We start from the raw sequence: 19,784 nt of genomic DNA, 5'->3' as shown, positions 1-19,784 counted from the left end.
AGGTCATGATCCCAGGGTCCTAGAATCAAATCCCACATCAGGCTGTGGTATCCCTGCTCCACAGGAGCCTGTGTCTCCTTCTGCCTCCTCTCCTGAATAAATAAATAAAATCTTAAAAAAATTAAAATAAACTCAAGTTGACCAAAGAACCTTAGAGATACATGTAACTCCCCTCTTTATATTTATGCATTGAATAAATATTTATGAAGAACCTTGTTATTCTACCTACTTTTGAAAATCTTGAATTTAATAGTAGACAAGACATAGTTCTTATACCAAGGGGTTTAAGAACCTGTACTCTAATCACGAACACCATTCCCTGCAATTCTATGGTCACTGGCTCAATTTAGGTTCTCTCCATTTCTCTCTTACATTACTACTCTAAGTTTCTAAGTAATTTCTTGATTTCTAGTTTCTCTCCATTGCATACAGTTAGGCTTTTAAAACACAGACTTAATCCATACAGCTGCCTTGCTGAAAAATTTTGGGTGGCTTCTCATGGTTTACCTCACAAAGTCTCCATCTTACCTCCTACCATCTCCCCATGATTCTTTGGCACTTGCCAGATGTTTATTTTCTGTTCTTTAACCCCCATGTGTTTTTTGTTTGCTTGTTTTGTTTTATCCTGATACACTCAATTTGTTTTTGTTAAAGATGTTCTCAGCCTTCCAAACTCACAAAACTTAAATTTCACAGCATTTTTTCCACTTCTTTTTCATTACCGTATTTAATGAGTTATCATTACCAGACTTTCCCCAATATATGTTTCCTTCTCTGCATTTTTACCTTTCCTCTTCCAACATAGTTTTATTTCATCACCTTTGAATGACCTCTATGGCCATGTAACTAGTCCTCTGTGGGGTACTGCTCAGAACATACCACTCTTTCTAAGATACTACTCTATCTTCCAGCCTCTATGCCTGCTTTTCTTTTGCATACACATTATGCACATCTTAAATCAATTTCTCATCGTTCTCTGAATATCTAGAGCTTGTCCTTTTCCACTTTCACTTTATCATCAATGTCTTAACTTTTCTTTATGAATCAACTTAAGTCATTTTTCTTCCACAGAACAGTTTCTAATGAAGTTAGCAAATGATGATCTCTTCCATCACTTAATATTATTTTAATTATGGCTATACAAGGCATTTAGCAATTGATTGTTTACGGTCCTGTTTTCTAATTATCCATGACTTGTATTCATATGTTTTATGTCTGTATATACTGATAAATCAAAGATTGACATTTTCTATGATTTTTTTCCTGTAAAAGGCCAAAGAGTAAATATTTTCACCTTTGCAAGCCTTATGCCCTTCAGAGTAACTATTCTACTTTTCTGTTGTAGCACAAAGTCAACCAAAACAATATGTGAATCAAAAGGTTTGGCTATGTTCAGATAAAACTTTAGTTACAAAAAAAAAAAAAACCAAAAAACAAAAAACTTTAGTTACAAAGGAGGCAGGAAGCTGAACTTATTCTAAGGGCCTTAATTTGTCAATATCTGAGCTTGAATATCAGTGTCATGTTGGAAGGAAGTATGACTAAGTACGTAACATATTTTTTCATAAAATTTCTCTGGTATCTATTACTGTGCTAGATTTAAAGACATTTGGATTCATATGCATGCTCATTAATGTTTGTGGGATATGTCCTAAAGAATCAGGAATCTAAATATTTGGAAAGGGAGTTAATCTTCTAAGGCACATCATAGCTGTAGGTAAAGAGACTAAATAATATATAATTACAATGTTTTATAGGAGAACCAAATGTTAATTATGCAATCACATAAGACTGATGTGTGCTCTGTGAAGAAAACAGTATCATTAAAGATAATTTCATATTTTATGCAAACCATGTTTAATTGTAGTACATTTCTCACCAGCAAAAATAAATCCTTTAAACCCAAACAATTATTTTATCCATTAAATTTAAATAAAATGTATGCAAATATTGATGCAATATAAAATATGTATCATATTTATTTACATAATAAAATTCTGCTTTAGCCAGAATACCAGGATCCAGTTTATTAGATAAGTGGAAGATTTTTCTTTCTCCTATGTCGTCAATTTTTATAGTAACTAATATTCATCCTGTTAGTAAACTTTATTGGTACAAAATAATTGCTAATATCATAAAATATCTATATTATACTTTTTCTTTTAGAAAATAATTTAACATTTTTAAAGAAATGCATTTTCAGAAGGATCTTACAATTAAACACTAATCCCCTATTCTATTTTACTTTTGACAAATGCCTTCAAATTATAATTTTAACATTCGATGTTGAAGAACTAGAATGAATTTCTTGTTCAAAACACACACATATAATAAAATACATACAAGTGAAAGTTGTTCTGATTGCTTTAGTTTCACCAAATCCCAGCAATATTAGATGGTACTTCCATCGAATTATAACATATTTAGTGGATTAATTTTATACTGTACTCTATTTTTATGGAGTAGAAAATAAAATATCTAAAAAATCTTATCTGATTTTCCATAAAATATCTGTATTTCAATGAGAAAAATTCTAAAAGCCACACTTTTTCCATTTATTTGTGCACAGTTCTTTGTAAAAGGATAAAAACAAACATGGAATATTATGTTATATTTAGTGCTTAAAACACCAATGAACTTTCAGTTATTCTAAAAAAGTGACTTTAGGTGTTTTTCCATTTTCTTAATTTGCTTGCTATTTATAGTACTTGTATGATTTGAATGAATAAACATCAAAGTTTTATCTTTTTGATAAATTTATAATCACAAAAAGACTTTCTTATTTAAAACAGTGGATCTCCACCTCTCATCCCTCCAGGAGACTTTTGGGAATGTATGGACACATTTTTGGTGACAGGAGATAGTACTGGCATGCTAGTAGTCAAGGATCCCAATAAACTTCCTGCAATGCAAAGGAAAGCCCTTGCCCTCCCGCCTAACTAGGAATTATCTGGTGGAAAACGTGAACAATGTAGAGGCTGAAAAATCCTGACATTGGAATAGAACCATGGATTCAGCATTTAGTGGATTCGAATGAATGCAGGGCTCTAAATCACTTAGGTTTGCATGACTTAGGCAAGTACATCAAACAGCATACAAAAGAAGAAAGAATTTTGATGATTCCTTTTTTACTAATCTTTTCTACTGCTCCAAGGTAGATTGCATATTTTAAAGATAGCAATTTATAATGCAGCTAAACTTACTGCCTGCATATAAATTCTTTTACAGGTTAGCTGTTTGATATTTATTATTTTGCCAAAGAAATAATGATAAAAATGGCAATTAAGTTTTTCAGATGAACCAACAAAACCCATTAATTTATACTATGGTTTTAAGAGAACATTAAGAACTTATTGTTCATTTCCCCCTCTCTCTTCTACTGGGGTCTTAGTACTGCATAAAGTTGTAAGCACCTCATTATAGAACCTCACAGGTTTACTCAAATCATAAAAATTCCTCCTCGCTTCGATATCAACTGCCTTTCACTTCACCTCAGTTAGAACTTCATCTCTTCAAAGTTGCTGGTATCAACTACAAGTAAAGGTGAAAGCATTTTGATTTAACTATTTCACAGAGGCTTGCCATTCTTAGAAATACTAGCATTTTAAAATAGAATTCATGTAAAAGGATTGGGAGGAGACAAACCATAAATGACTCTTAATCTCACAAAACAAACTGGGGGTTCCTGGGGGGAGGTGGGATTGGGAGAGGGGGAGCGGGCTATGGACATTGGGGAGGGGAGGCGAACCATAAGAGACTATGGACTCTGAAAAACAACCTGAGGGTTTTGAAGGGTCAGGGGTGGGAGGTTGGGGCAACCTGAGGGTTTTGAAGGGTCAAGGGTGGGAGGTTGGGGGAACAGGTGGTGGGTAATGGGGAGGGCACGTTTTGCATGGAGCACTGGGTGTTGTGCAAAAAGAATGAATACTGTTACGCTGAAAAAATAAATAAAATGGAAAAAAAAAAGAATTCATGTAAAATAAAATAAATCCCCTTTTGATAGTACATAAATATTTGAAATAAAGAGCTACTAAACAGTCAGGGAATGGGGTGCCTGGGTGGCTCAGTTGTTAAGCATCTCTTAATTTTGGCACAGGTCATGATCTCAGGGTCATAAAGTCGAGCTCCACTTGGAGCTCTATACTGGGAATGGAACTTCCTTAAGATTCTCTCTCTCTCTGCCCCCCCACCTCTCAAAAAGCAAAGCAAAACAAAGCAAACCAAATTAAATCAAACAGGGAAACAATATTTTTTTAACACCGTTAATAAGATGTAGGATGGAGGGCACACATACAACTATATACAGACGCAGATATTTGTATATATATCTCTACATACATATACATATGTGTTAATATGTAAACATATGGAGGTAGAAATTTAGTTTTTATGACAGGTAGTTAGATCTTGATAAAGTAAGCTGTGGAATTAGATGATTTAAGTAATTCGCAAATATTTGAGATTCAGCTCCACCACATTGAAACATAGTATCAAGAGTATTTCTTTTTTTTTCAATTTTAATTAATTTATTTATTTTTTCAGCGTAAGAGTATTCATTGTTTTTGCACAACACGCAGTGCTCCATGCAATACATGCCCTCCCTATTACCTGCCTATGATTAAATATATTTATAAGTCTAAATGAAATCCTTCAAGTTTTATAAGTGACTTTGTCCTCTAAAGGAGCAATGATATTACTAATATTCCTAGAATCTGGAATCTTTTTTTTTTTCAAAATAAGATCGGCTAATGTTCTTATAAATGTTGCCAATAAAAGTTTCATTTTCCATAGAAATATTTTCCTGAAGCAATGGTAGTAGGTACTTATATCATTTCAATGTTAAAACTACTCTTTGCGAAATAGCCCACAATTCTCCTTATACTATCATAACATAATAGGCAAGTGAAATAAAAATTGATGGAAAGAGTAAAGGTTCTAAAATGAAATAATTTATTTTTATCACAATATGCTAGAAAATGTGCTAAGTGCTTTGTAAGCATTATATCCTTTATTCTTCTTACCAGTTTTGTTTATAAAAATAAATTATCTCCATTTTATAGAAGAGTAAACTTAATTTCAAGAGGACTTAAATCACAGAACTATTAAGAGGGAAATAGGTTTCAGATTCTGGAGTACGAGCCTCTACCCATTATACATATTACCCCTCTTAATGAACCAATTCCCTTAGACTCATTCATTCTTGTAATGATTCATGGATGCTTTACAAATCAGGGATGTGGGATGCATACTGACTTGGAGTATATATATATTTTTAATCTAATTAATATAATTCTTGTTGTAACTGTGAATAAACCCCTCATGCCTCATTCATTTTGTCTCTGGGTTTTGATTTTGCCAAGGGATATTGTCATTAATGTGTTATATAAAATTGTTTGCACATTTGCCAGTCACTGTGTTTCAAGAAGAAAATTGAAAGGGATGATTGAGTCAGTAGCCTGTCTTTGAAAGTGAAATAAAATGGTTCCTGGAAAATAGCACTATTTATATGAACAAATAAATATTAGGTCCCCATTGAACTGAATTATTTTCAGAAAGAGAAGTTTCTTCAAAAAGGGAAAACATCTTGTAATTGGTGAAAGTCTAATAGATAAAAGTATTTGCAACACTCTATATTTAAGGTGACAATCATATTCTTGAATTATTTCAGGAACAGATTCCAATCACAGCACATAAAGAAATATAGAAGAAAACTGAGAACAACAACAACATCAGAGTGGTGAAATCTTTCTGGATTCATGGAAAAACTGAACTACTTGGTATTAAATTACAATTGAAGCTGTGATTAAGAAAACATCTTTGAACTGAGAGAGGACACAGAGGAATGCCAACCTGCTGGACTGGAGAAGGTTTGTAAACAAAGAAGGAAGTTGTACTTTCTCCATGTTTACAAACAACTCCTCTTATAAACAGAAAAGAGGGGTACTGATGGGTGAAACAAAGTAACTAAGGAAATTTTGTCTGTGTCTGTCTATTTCCTATCATTTACTTAATAACATTTATATAGTTCTTAGTATTTGTCAGCTATCTTCTAAGTGCTTTAAAAGGAAACTAACCTGTTTAATCTTTCACAATGATTCCATTTTACAGACAAAAAAACACAAACAAACAAAAAAACAGGATAAATAATGGTTATGTGGTCAGGATAGGACAAAATTAAAATGTGAATCCAAACAGTCTGGCTCTAGAGTCTTCCTTCTGGTTATGACATTGCATAAGCTAAGTTATCATGAAGGTTGTCTTTCTTGCATTTGCATCGTGTTACCTAACAACAGTGTTCTTTTATTTAATAAATTATATTATTTTAGTAAAAAGACTTTAAAATTAACAATAATACTCAACCTCAGACAAACTTATGATCACTAGGACATAAATAAACAACTCCATGTAAATTGTCCTAAATAAAATTACAGCAGACCATCCTCCAAGTTACCAAATCCAATGAATATACTTATGTTTTTGTCTTCCTTGACTTCTCCCGGAGAATTAACTCTGTTGACCACTGTCATCTTGACACCTTTCTTAGTTTTTTGTTTGTTTAATTTTTGCTTTTGTTTGTTTATTTATTCACCTGCTGTGCTCTCTTTGGTTCTGAAATTTCTTGGTCATCTCCTCAGCATTCTGCCTTCCCTTCCTCTTTAGTGTTCATTTTCTTGAAAGTTCTGTCTTTGCCCTCTTCTCATTTTCTGTAACATTCTTGGGAAATCTCACCTATCATCTTGCCTTCAACTTAAAATTGAATGACTACCAAAGCTCTCCTTCTAGTTCAAACTCTCCTTGCCTTTGCAGCCCTGAATATTCAATCATATCCCAGCGGTACCTCAAATTGAATGTACCAAAAGTCTATTTCTTGTTTATCCTTTAAACCAGGTACCAGTAGACCTTGGCCTACAGGTTAATCCTGTAGCTTAGAAAACAAATAAAGAATAATATTCCGGGGTGCCTGGGTAGTGCAGTCAGTTAAGCATCTGACTTCGTTTCAGCTCAGGTCATGATCTTGGGCTCCTGGGATAGAGCCCATGTTAGGCTTGTGCTCAGTGTGGAGTCTGCTTAAGATCCTTTCTTACCTCTCCCTTTATCCCTCCCTTGTTCGCACATGCTCTCTCTCTCTCGAATAAAAAACTAAATTATTTTTTTAAAAAGGAATAATATCCATAACACATGAAAAGTATATGAAATTCTAATTTCTATTTTGTCCTATTCTGACGGCATACCATTATCTATCCTAGCTTTTCATCTGTAAAGTGAAATTACTGCAAAGATTAAATACTTAGTTTCTTTTTAAAGCACTTAGAAGATACCCAACAAATACTAAGCACTATATAAATGTTGTTAAATAAATAATAGACACACACAAAATTTCTGTCCATAAATTAAATTTTATTGAAACAAAAGGACAATAGTTCATTTCTATGGGATTACTTTCACGTAACAGCTGAGTTGAAGAGTTGCAACAGAGACCATATGGCCTATAAAGCCTAAAACACTTACTGTCAGGCCTTTCACAGAGAAAGTTTGTTGATCCCTGCCTTAAACCAATCCTGTGGACTCTATGTCATATTTTGATCATGAAGCCAATTACAGAAACTAGAAACACAAAGCCATCTCAAATTCTTCCTTTTCTTCCCAATCTCCCCTATTCTACAACTCCTATCACCGTTTGTTTTTTTTTTTAATTAATTTTGTTTCTAAGTGTATCTCATTCATACCATTCTGCCTGCTTTTATGACAGGCTCCCAGATTTTGGCATTAGCTGCCTCCTGATCTACAGCTAGTCTCCTTACCAGTCTCCTATCTCAGTGCTATCTTTCCACAGTCCATCCCTCGCATAGATGGAGTCAAGTTTCTAGCACCCAAACCTGCTATTTTCACTCCTTTGACCAAATATTTAAAACTTATTTATTTAAAACTTATTTACTCCTTTACTTAGGACTGTAGTTCTTTAGACAACATCAGCATCCCCTGGGAACTTACTAAGAATGCAAAATCTCAAGCTACACCCCAGACCTATTGAGTCAAAAGCTCTTGAGCGCAGCCCAGAAATCTGTATTTTAGTGATCCCTGCAGATAATTCAGTTGCACATTCAAGTGCGAAATCACTAGCACCACCCACCCTAGGGGACAAAAATTAAAATTCCTCGAAAGGACCATTTAAATTCCACCATGGTCGGAGTCCTGCCCAATCTGTTTCCCATTTATTCCCTCCTTACCTTTAGCTGCTTCAACCATCAAATGAGTAATCGAGGCCCCAGAAGTTAATTATTTTGCCTCAGTTGACAAGCCTAGTGAGTGACGGAGGATGGATTGAACTAGACTAAGCAAGGGTCTTTTCAGGACCTCATCCTACACCTTTTAAAATATATTTACTACCTTTTACATTCAAAATCCATCCATAATAACAGTTATCTTACTGACCTTTGCTGTTAAGTTAGTCTGTTCCCCTTCTCGACTATAAACTCCAAGAAGGTAAGAATTAGTCTGTCCCTTGTAAATAATCAACAAAACTTGACTCTATACTGCCATCTGGTGACATGAAATAATAATTCCAAGGAGAATCTCAAACATGAACTCCATGACTTCTTCCTATAGAGCTTAAAGGTTAAGGAGAGTTCAGCAATTGCACTACTGGGTATTTACCCTAAAGATACAAACATAGTGATCCGAAGGGGCACGTGTACCCGAATGTTTTTAGCAGCAATGTCTACAATAGCCAGACTATGGAAAGAACCTAGATGTCCATCAACAGATGAATTGATAAAGAAGATGTGGTATATATACACAATGGAATACTATGCAGCCATCAAAAGAAATGAAATCTTGCCATTTGCGACGACGTGGATGGAACTAGAGCGTATCATGCTTAGTGAAATAAGTCAATCGGAGAAAGACAACTATCATATGATCTCCCTGATATGAGGACATGGAGAAGCAACATGGGGGGGCAGGGGGATAGGAGAAGAATAAATGAAACAAGATGGGATTGGGAGGGAGACAAACCATAAATGACTCTTAATCTCACAAAACAAACTGGGGGTTGCTGGGGGGAGGTGGGATTGGGAGAGGGGGAGCGGGCTATGGACATTGGGGAGGGGAGGCGAACCATAAGAGACTATGGACTCTGAAAAACAACCTGAGGGTTTTGAAGGGTCAGGGGTGGGAGGTTGGGGCAACCTGAGGGTTTTGAAGGGTCAGGGGTGGGAGGTTGGGGGAACAGGTGGTGGGTAATGGGGAGGGCACGTTTTGCATGGAGCACTGGGTGTTGTGCAAAAAGAATGAATACTGTTACGCTGAAAAAATAAATAAAATGGGAAAAAAAAACTATTTTAAAAATGATGCCACCTGAATAAAAATGTGGGACACCAAAAAAAAAAAAAAAAAAAAAGGAGAGTTCTGAGGTCAGTTTCCTCAAAGTCAGATAACTGAACAAACATCCTCTGGCTATTAGACCTTGAGGAAATTACTTAGTGTTTGACTTCCTTAGATTCCTTATCTATAAACTATGTTGCTAAAACCTTCCTCATAGAATTGCAATGAAAATTAGCAAGCGCCAGATGCTATTATAATTATTAATATTATTATAAAGGACTTAACTATGTAGTTGGCATAAATAAATAAGTGACATTCCCTTATTCAAATATTTTATAATGTAGTTGGGTAAATAAAACAGTGTTAGGAGAATATTAAATAATCATACAAGCTCTAAGTGCTAAAGGACTTCCTACGGTGTTAAGCATGAACATGAAGGAGATGAAATCTGAATTGTGTACAGATTTATAACTGGTATGTGACTTTGAAGAGAGAAAGCCTCAGAGGGAGAACTTTTTTCCCTGCAAATCTTTGCACAGATTGAAAGTAATACCTGTAAAAGACTAATAAAAACACAATATAAGTGCATACTTTCCTTATTATCATGAAGTCAGGATTATGATATAATTTTAATTTAATGCTTAATCATACAAGCTCAGACCTCATTATCTGAACAAAACTAACACATTTCTCAAAAACAGTTTATTATAAATTTTGTTGTTGTTGCTCTTTTTGTAATGCACAGAATTTATTCAATTAATAACTGTATTTTACTGATAAAGATATATTTAAATTAGATGGCTTCATAAATGTCAATTATTCATTTTCACCTTAAAGAGAAATCTATGATTTTGTGTTCTTGCTTATTATGAATGTAACAAATATGTTTATTTATACATCTTCTCTCTATGCTAAGGAAACAATATCCTCTCATGTGTTCATTCAGTAGGTGGAGGTAAGTATCAACTACATGCTATAAATTGCCAATACATGCCAGATATAATAGAGAATTTAGGTTAATGTGTCCAGTTATCAATCCAGTCAGTGGAATAGAATGAATATATAAAATCTTCCAAAAGCATAAAGGGATAAAATGTGATTATCCTAGCCACTTTGAAACTATAGTACATGGTATATAAAGTTTTTATTCCAAATTCCCAACATATTGCATTCAAATTTTTGCCCTCAATCCCTACTGTAGCTGTCAACATAAAACCACTAATTTGTATCCCTACTTTATGCTAAACTTTCTTATTTTGCTTTTTTGGCACAGGAGAGGTCATATGCACCCCCATGTTCATCGCAGTACTGTTTATAATAGCAAAGACATGGAAGCAATCTAAGAGTCTATCAATAGATGAATGAATAAAGAAAATTTGGTGTATATATACATATATATACACACATAAAATTTTGTGTATGCATGTGTGTATATATATATATGTATAATATTTAATCATAAAAAGGAAGGAAATTTTGTCATTTGCAACAACATGTATGGGTATTGAGGACATTACACTAAGAGAAATAATCAAACAAAGAAATACAAATGCCGTATGATCTCACTTATATGTGGAATCTTCAAAACAAAAAAAACAACAACAAAACACTGAAGTTATAGATGCAGAGAACAAATTTCTGGTTGCCAGAGGGAAGAGGTGGGGGTTGGTTGACATGGATGAAGGGGTCAAAAGGCACAAACTTCTAGCTACAAAATAAGTAAACTATGGGAATGTATATACAGTATGGATGATTTTAGTTATTAATACTGTATTGCATATTTTAAAGTGGCCAAGAGAGTAGACTTTTTAAATTAAATAAATAGATAATAAGACCATACAAGAAAGATTACAACTTAATTTTCATTAGGGTTTAGTGATACTTTCCTTCTCAGGAGGGCTTATGTTCATCTATGTTTTTCTGGCAAATAAGATCATATGACTTTCTAACAACAATAACAACAAAATCCAAGGTTATTAAACACGGATAGATATTTGTGCATAGAAACATGCATTAAAATTATTGATGATGGGATAAAAATGAACTGAAATCAAATTGTCCAATAATAGATGAATAGTTGAGGATATATTGATAGCCACATGTGCTGTGAAAATATGTAGTTACAAAGAAGAGATTTATAAGGCATCAGTGATAGCGGGGGAGAATGTTAGGTGTTTTCACTTAGATACAAAATTTAAAAGATATAAAATTTAAAAGATACAAAATTTAGATACAAAAAATTTATCTACAAAAATATTGTTTACAAATTATTTACAAATATTTAGATACAAAATTTAGATACAAAAAAATATATATAATTTAAAAGATACAAAATTTAAAAAAATGAAATGTGACATTAAATTTAAAGAGATACAAAGCTTTCTTGGGGTACCTGCTGGCTTATTCAGTTAAGTGTCAGACTCTTGGTCTCAGCCTGGCTCTTGGTGTCGGGATTGTGAGTTCAAGTCTGACATCGGGTTCCATGCTGGGTGTGAAGCGTACTTAAAAAAGGAAAGTTTTCTTAATTTAGAAAACAATGAAACATGGACTGGAAGGTGGTCATGATCATTGGGAACCTGGGTTTGCCTTTGATGAAGTATATTTCTCTGAGCCAGTTTACTGCATTCACTTCCCAGAACTTCAGTTTCCTCATAGGAAATGAAAACAACTATCTTGTTAGGTGGTTCTAATGACTAGGGGGAAAAAGTGACAATTAAATGGCACATAGTAGTTTATAAACAATGATAACTTTATTTATTATTGTTATAGTCAACATCTCTGTTGAAAACTACAAGAAAAAATGTCAGGATGTTTTTTGCTCTGGGAGCTGGGAAAATGGATATACCTTTGAAAGTAGGTTTGATAATCTAGTCACCTGACTACATCTGAATTCTGTTGAAAGATCAACCATATTGCTCTTCTTTAGAGCTGTGATTCACATTTTTATTGGCATTTTACTTTTAAAAAATTGCTATGATATAGAAAAGTATAATGTTAACCCTAATATGAATTATTGAAATATGAGACAGTATGTATTCAAAAAGGACTCAAAAAAGTAATGTAACCTAAATTTCAACAAAAGGTTAGGAAAATGGTATGATTTCAACAGTTATTACTATTTTTCTAAGATTTATTTATTTATTTGAGAGAGAGACAGACTCAGAGAACAGGGGAGGAACAGAGGAGGAAGGAGAAAGGAAATATCAGACTCCTCGCTAACACGGAGCCCAGCCTGGGCTTTATCTCAGGACCCCTATATCATGACCTGAGCTGAAATCAAGAGTCAGACACTTAACTGACTGAACCACCAGGAACCCCAATAAGTATAACTCTTTAAAATTTGATTTACTTAAGCATGTAAATACATAGCACTGATTATATGTGAGACACTTTCAAGAACTTTTCATGTATTTACACATGTTTAAAATATTTGTATTAAATGACTGTTAAACTCTTTTACTAGATCCTTTGATATAGACCCTATAATTTTCTCCAGTTTGCAGATGGATAAACCAAGCCCTAAGGAAGTTAAGTAACTTGCCCCAAATTATACAACTAGTAAATCATAGGCTTGGGGTTCGAACCCAAGCGGTTGAGCTCCCAAGGCCATGCCATTAACTCTAAGCTCAGCTCCCTCATACCCTGAAAAAAAAATAGATTTAAAATATCCACAATTGCCCCTTTATATTGCATAAGTCTAAGTTTTGATTTGTTTCTTGTTAATACCATGTAACAATAACATGAGGAACCAAAAGATCTAAAATACATTTTCTTTTTTTAAAAGTTTTGTGTAACTGTTCAAAAATCAACCTGGAAATTGTTGCACAAGGTGAATGTATGATAACTGGTGTTAAAGCATACATTCATTTCCTACTTGGAGGATTAGATAATTTCAAGGAATTATTTCTAACCTTTCTTTATTTATTTTAAACACATATTTTAATTTTACAGCACTGAATGGCATGTATTTTTAAAATTATTTTTTCATGAACTTTGCATTATTATTCACCAGAAAACAGGGAGCTATGATTATTTTACTTGTGTTAACACTGAACCTTTGTCAACATTTTTACTACAATTCTACCTTGATAATAAAATAGTCAATATATTCCTGCATCTTTTTAGACATTTTTTCCCCTAACAGTGGAAGTGTTACTTCACTGAAGCAGATAAACAGGATGGATAATGATTGTTTATGCTCAGTGATCCTTATAATGAGGGAAAAGTAGAATGTTCTCTGATCATTCTCAAAATTGGAAACTGACTGAATTTCATTTAGGAAATAGCAAGGTCTCACCATAGGTGACATTCTCTAAAGGTATATAAAGACTAGAATATCTGCCCTGAATCCTCTATGTTAAATCAGAGCCATACAGTAAATATTTCCCTATTTTATGCAGATGGTAGGAGTCTCATATAAATCATCTTTCAAGTTAAGTAAAGATGTCCAGAAAATATCCCCACTAAAAAATGAATTACAGGAATCTCCCATGATTTGGGGTGGAGATATCTGAAGTAGATGCCTAGAACCAGGGATAGTACCAAACTCTATATATATATCATCTGTTTTCCTATACACACATATCTATGATACGTATCTATGATAAAGTCAAATTTATCAGTTAGGCACAGTAATAGAGTAAAACAATAATTAATAACAAAAAAGAGCAACTGCAATACTATACTATTTATAAATTTATGTAAATGTGGTATCTCTCTGTCTCAATATATCTTATCATATTATTCTCACCCTGGCATTTATGATGATGTGAGATGATAAAATGTCTATGTGATGAGATGAAGTGAGGTGAATGACATAGGCATTGTAACATAGTGTTAGGCTACCACTGACCTTGTAATGATAGTTCAGAAGGAGGATCTGCTTCTGGACCATGGTTGACCGTAGAGAGTGGAAGCATGGAGGAGGGGTCTACTATATATTAACTGTCTTACTTCCTTTCTATATATGTGAAAATGTGAGAAGAACTTGAAAGTATCATTTTCATTTCCATTGTCACTTTGCTAGGGTTCCTATCCATGTGGACAAATCAGACAGTTAGAAAATGGAAATATATTGATCTTATTTTGAGGAGGGGAATGTTGTAATACATAAACCCGGCCATATTTCATGGCCCAATTCATTTAAAATACTCTAAATATAAAAACTACATAAAAAGTACCAGCCTAGGGGCGCCTGGGTGGCCTAGTGGGTTAAAGTCTCTGCCTTCGGCTCAGGTCATGATCCCAGGGTCCTGGGATCAAGCCCCACATTGGGCTCTCTGCTCTGCAGGAAGCCTGCTTCCTCCTCTCTCTCTGCCTGTCTCTCTGCCTAGTTGTGATTTCTCTCTGTCAAATAAATAAAATATTAAAAAAAAAGTACCAGCCTAGGCACAAAAATATGTAAGTACATATTTTTGCATTTATAAAAATTAAAACCAATCCTATGTTTGTCATCAACATACAGTGTTTATGACTAGATACTCTCTCATGCTGAAGAAAAGTTTTAGAAAAGAGCATCTTTTTCTTATTGTGCTGGTGGCCTATTGCTGGTCAGAATCATGATTTCCTGAATTATTTCAATTTAGTTAAATCCAATATATTTACTGAATGCCTATTAAGCACAAAAGTGACTAAGCTATATTTTCTCCCCTTAATGTCTTCATGTTGGACAGATTTGTAAGATGAAAAGAGCAAAAAAATTATAGGTGACAGAAAAGGATTAACATGATTGCTCACATAGTACATGGTGTATAGAAACTCCCACACGACAAAGAAGGATCTCTTATGTAAGAAAATTGAAACAGAAATTGAAAGTATCTAGGAAGGAAACTAGATTCAGACTCTGTCAAAGAGAAGGCACAGAAAATTTTATAGATGAGGAAATTTTGGTAGAAGTAATAGTATCGATAGAAAATGAAGGTCAAATATTGAAAAAAGAAAAAGGATAAAAGTGGAATTTATAGACCACAGAGGTGAGCATTTTTAGTCATGTCTAGGTGTAAAGAATATAACACAAATTTGAAATAAGGCTTGAAGTGAGGTCCATAAGACCAATGCATTTCTAGGAGTGGAAGACCTGTCTACTCTATACTGAAAGAGAGAGAAAAGGAGAAAATATAACCTCTCAGGAATAGTTGTCATCTGAGCATCAGATGTCTCAAGTAAAAACATGCTAATAATAAGGAAGCATTATTTACATTGGAATGAGACTCTCATAGGTTATGGTACACATTGTAAAGGGGAAGTCTCCACCAAGAGGTATAAAAGGATGAGCTGATGCTCCACCAAATAGCCATACTATCCAGGAAAAAATAAAAACAAAAAAGAAAAAGAAATGTAAGAATAAAAAAGAAAAATAAGTGTAAGAATGTCAGGCAAGGATTGATAGAAGAAATGAAATCACAAAGCCAGGATGAAGATTACTATTGAAGCAAAATGTTGAATACATGGGGAGAGGTGGCACACAGGCTCATGTGATCTCTATTCTCTTAAAATAGAAAAGCTCAAGGAGATGCTCCACTTTTTTTTTCTTTTTCTATAGACCATTCTTTCTCCTCCTAATATAGTTCACGGGGATAATTTAGGGGAAATATCAATGTTCTCATCTAATCTTCTGATCATAATCAGATGATAGATTCCAAATCTGAAGACCTTCTACAACTTCCCACAGTATCCTTTATTGATACAAGCAGTGACTTAAAATGTGGGTCTTTGTATAAAACCCTTAATTTCTAAGATTTCCTTATTGCTATGTAAAAGAAATGAAAAGGAAAGAAAAAAATTGTACTAATTAAAATAAAGGCTGGAACCACTTTTACAACACAATATACATAAAATATTGATAACTTAATGCATAAAAGATATTTTACAGTTCAAATATTATATGGATTAAAGTGAAAATATCTGGGTGGTTAACTCACTACCAGCACTCACCCTGGGGCTGACGGCTGGGGTGGTATATCTGAAGGTCAAATGGCTGTGCACTTGTCTTCTGAATCACGCTGACATTCTGCCCTGTCCACTTATTGGCTTTTGACAGTGTGTTGGTCCTCCAGTCCGTCCAGTAGACCTCACTCCCATATAAAGACACAGCAAAGGGATGGGAAAGATATTCATGACCTCGAATGATTTCTATCATGGCTGTTCCATCATAGAGGGCTGAATAAATAGCATCTGACCTACAGAAATGTAAATACATTAATTTTATCGGAACTTATTCAAATAGTCCAGTGGTGTTATCACACTACCTAGACAAATGCCAGAGAAAATATTTTATTAAAAAATATTTCATGGGTCTGTATCTGATTTGTAGAAAGAAGAAAAAAGCCTATCATAACAAAAACAAACAAAAATCACCACCATCATAATGAAAACAAAACAAAAAAATCACCACCAATTTCAAAGTGTGCATACATGATACATGCATGTTAGGGTATCTTTTGAGTTTACAAATACTATCTGAGAAAGGTAACAGAAAATACAGAAGAAAAAGATTACCTGGCATCTGTCCAAACTATCCTTTTTTCAAAGTGGTCCACAGTTAGTCCATTAGGCCAAGCTCCAGTTTTCATGTCTTTGTAGATGGTTTTTCTTCCAGCTCCACTCATAGAGGCAGATTCAATGCGAGGAAAATTGGCATCCCAATCTGTCCAGAAAAGAATTCTGAAGAAAAATAAATAATGCTATTGCTTCAGCCACTGAGTTCACAAAGGTTTACTGAGTGCCTACTATATGCTAGATGCTGGCAGGTAAACAGTCTCAAAAGGAACAGATGTATTATCTACCCACTCGGGGCTTAGAGTTCAGTGGAGAAGATAGACTAAATAAACACAGGAATATGTGATTGCAGCTTCTAAAATATGCTGAAGGAAATTTTCATTATGGGAGAGAATAGTAGGTAAGTGATCCACTTAGAGAAGGTGTTCAGGGCAAAAAAGGACTTTGAGGAGGCTGTATTTACATTGAATCTAAAGTATAAGTAGAACAGTATAAAGAGCATGATGAGCAAAATAAATAGCAGATATGAAAGCCTTAATGGGGTGGGGGGGGAGTGGGTGATTTGAGGAATAGAAATAAGACCAATGCAGTGAGTAAGGAGGAAAAAGGAAGAGGATAGATTTGAAAAGTGAGACCTAGGGGCACCTGGGTGGCTCAGTGGGTTGAGCCTCTGCCTTCGGCTCAGATCATGATCTCAATCCTGGGATCGAGTCCCGCATTGGGCTCTCTGCTCAGCAGGGAGCCTGCTCACCCCCTTTCTCTGCCTGCCTCTCTGCCTACTTGTGATCTCTCTCTGTCAAATAAATCAATAAATAAATAAATAAATAAATAAATAAATAAATAAATAAAAAGAAAAGTGCGACCTAATGGGTTTTGTAGTCTAAGGCAATTTTTGGGATTTTATTCCAAGGGAATAGGAAGCATATTTAAGCAGGGGTGAAACATGGTATCATACATAAGTGGATGATAGTGAGGCAAGAGAATGGCATATCAGGTGGTCATTTTAAAGGAACAGCCAAGGATGACAGTGGTTTGGAATATGGCAGTGGAAGGGAAGAAAGGTGAATGGATTCAAGGTATATTTGGAGGGGGAATTGCCAGTACTATCTCATCACTGAATACAGGGAAATGAAGTAGATAATAAATCATAGATGACTGTGTTTCTTGTTTCAGTAAAGTCAGAGTAAGTGCAAGGAAGAGGGTTTGCAGGGAATCCATAAGTAAAATGGAGAAAATGAAAGAGGAACAGATTCTAAGACCTGGGAATTGACTGTGTTTGGGTGTGAAGAGCAATCAAAAGTTACTTTCAATTTTTTTTTTAATCTTAAGATTTCAAGACATCCAAAAGGAAGTGTTCAGGAAGCTGTGCGGTATGCCAGGGTGAATTTCGGAGAAGGCAGAGCTGGACACATGAATTTGGAAATCATCAGTACAGAGATGATATTTAGATTCATAGCAATGAAATAGATCATATGACAAAAGATATTGAGGGAAAACAGAGGAAATCATTATATACAAACATGAGATTGTTAAAACACCATTTTTCATATGTTAAAGATCATCTTTTTTAAACAAAATACTATTTGAGACTCTACAAATTCATGATGTACAAACAGTTAGACACAATGGGCATTAAGTGCCTCATGTCCTGCATTTGATTTTTAAGCCTATTAGGCAATGGATGTTTTATGTTCAATTGACAATGGTTTAAACCGCTGATGCATGTTTCTATGGTATATTTAATACAGTTACACAATAATTTCACAATCATAATTGCTCTCCATATTTTTTAAGTGCTTACTATATGTTAAACACTATTTTTAGCCAAAATACTATTTTCAGTTTTATATATTATCTCATTTAATCAATCATGAAGCTATGGCTAAAGTTATCTATGTTTTGGAGATGGGAGAACAAGCTTAGAGAAGTTAAATTACTTGGGCTACACAGCTAGGAATTGCCAGAGGGAGGCAGAAAACTGGGCAGCCTAACTTCTGCTCTGACGTTTTTAACATCAAATTCTTTAATGTCATGTCACTAAATAAAATAGGAAAGGGAAAACATATGGCAGATGATAAGGCTATGTTTGCTAATCAATAAATTGTAGTTGCCTTTTCTACTTTCGTAGAAGAACCCAATGAGTAGCATGGTGATTTGGGAAGGGAGAACTCACAGGACTGGAGAGATAGAGACAGTCCAGTAAATTTTCCCATTATCAGCTCTGACAGCATTTTGGCAAGAAATGGTAAAGTTATTGATAAAGATACCTTTGTTTTTCACTATAATTATATATCATTTTGCTATTTTTTTCTTCTGTATTTTGAATGATCCTTAAGTATATGAATGTGGTAGATTACCTTGGAAAATAAAATAATCCTCTGGAACAAAATTCAAAATACAATTTAAGCTATCTTCTTATTTTTTAATATTATCTATATTATCTTTAGGTAAGGAGATATGGAGCAATGTAAACCAAGTATTTACCATGACTTGAATTTTTGAGAAGTATATAGTCTTTAGGACAGAGGTATTTGAAATATGAAATGAATAAAACACAATTCAATACATTATGTAATAAATTTAGTAAGTATGTGCATTAAAAGACTATGGTGAGGGGCGCCTGGGTGGCTCAGTGGGTTAAAGCCTCTGCCTTCAGCTCAGGTCATGATCCCAGGGTCCTGGGATCGAGCCCCACATTGTACTCTCTGCTCAGTGGGGAGCTTGGTTCCCTTCCTCTCTCTTCTGCCTGCCTCTTCTGATCTCTGTCTGTCAAATAAATAAATAAAATCTTAAAAAAAAAAGACTATGGTGAAGAGAGAAGGAAGATGTAGATGTCCTTGATAAGACTGGCAGCTCATAGACAGCTCTGAAACACTGGGCAGCCTTAAAATATTACTAAATAATTATGCCAACATGTTTCTATGTCAGACTAACTTGGGATCAAGACTGGTATCTGTCACTTT

The 19,784-nt window shown here is 34.3% G+C and overlaps 1 protein-coding gene across 1 annotated transcript in view; it reads right to left on the bottom strand.

Moving 5' to 3' along the window:
- LRP1B (LDL receptor related protein 1B) overlaps positions 1-19,784 on the bottom strand; it is a 2,013,404-nt gene that overhangs the window by 643,592 nt on the left and 1,350,028 nt on the right. The window contains exons 26-27 of the mRNA XM_046019480.1: positions 16,822-16,986; positions 16,258-16,502 (exon numbers count right to left, since the gene is read on the bottom strand). Of these exons, the coding sequence (XP_045875436.1) occupies positions 16,258-16,502; positions 16,822-16,986 (410 nt within the window). The remainder of the gene's footprint in view (positions 1-16,257; positions 16,503-16,821; positions 16,987-19,784) is intronic.

The sequence above is a fragment of the Meles meles genome, chromosome 9 (assembly GCF_922984935.1).
Source record: "Meles meles chromosome 9, mMelMel3.1 paternal haplotype, whole genome shotgun sequence".
Lineage (NCBI taxonomy): Eukaryota > Metazoa > Chordata > Mammalia > Carnivora > Mustelidae > Meles > Meles meles.
Note: the sequence above shows the minus strand (reverse complement) of the source record. Positions and strands in the feature narration are given on the sequence as shown.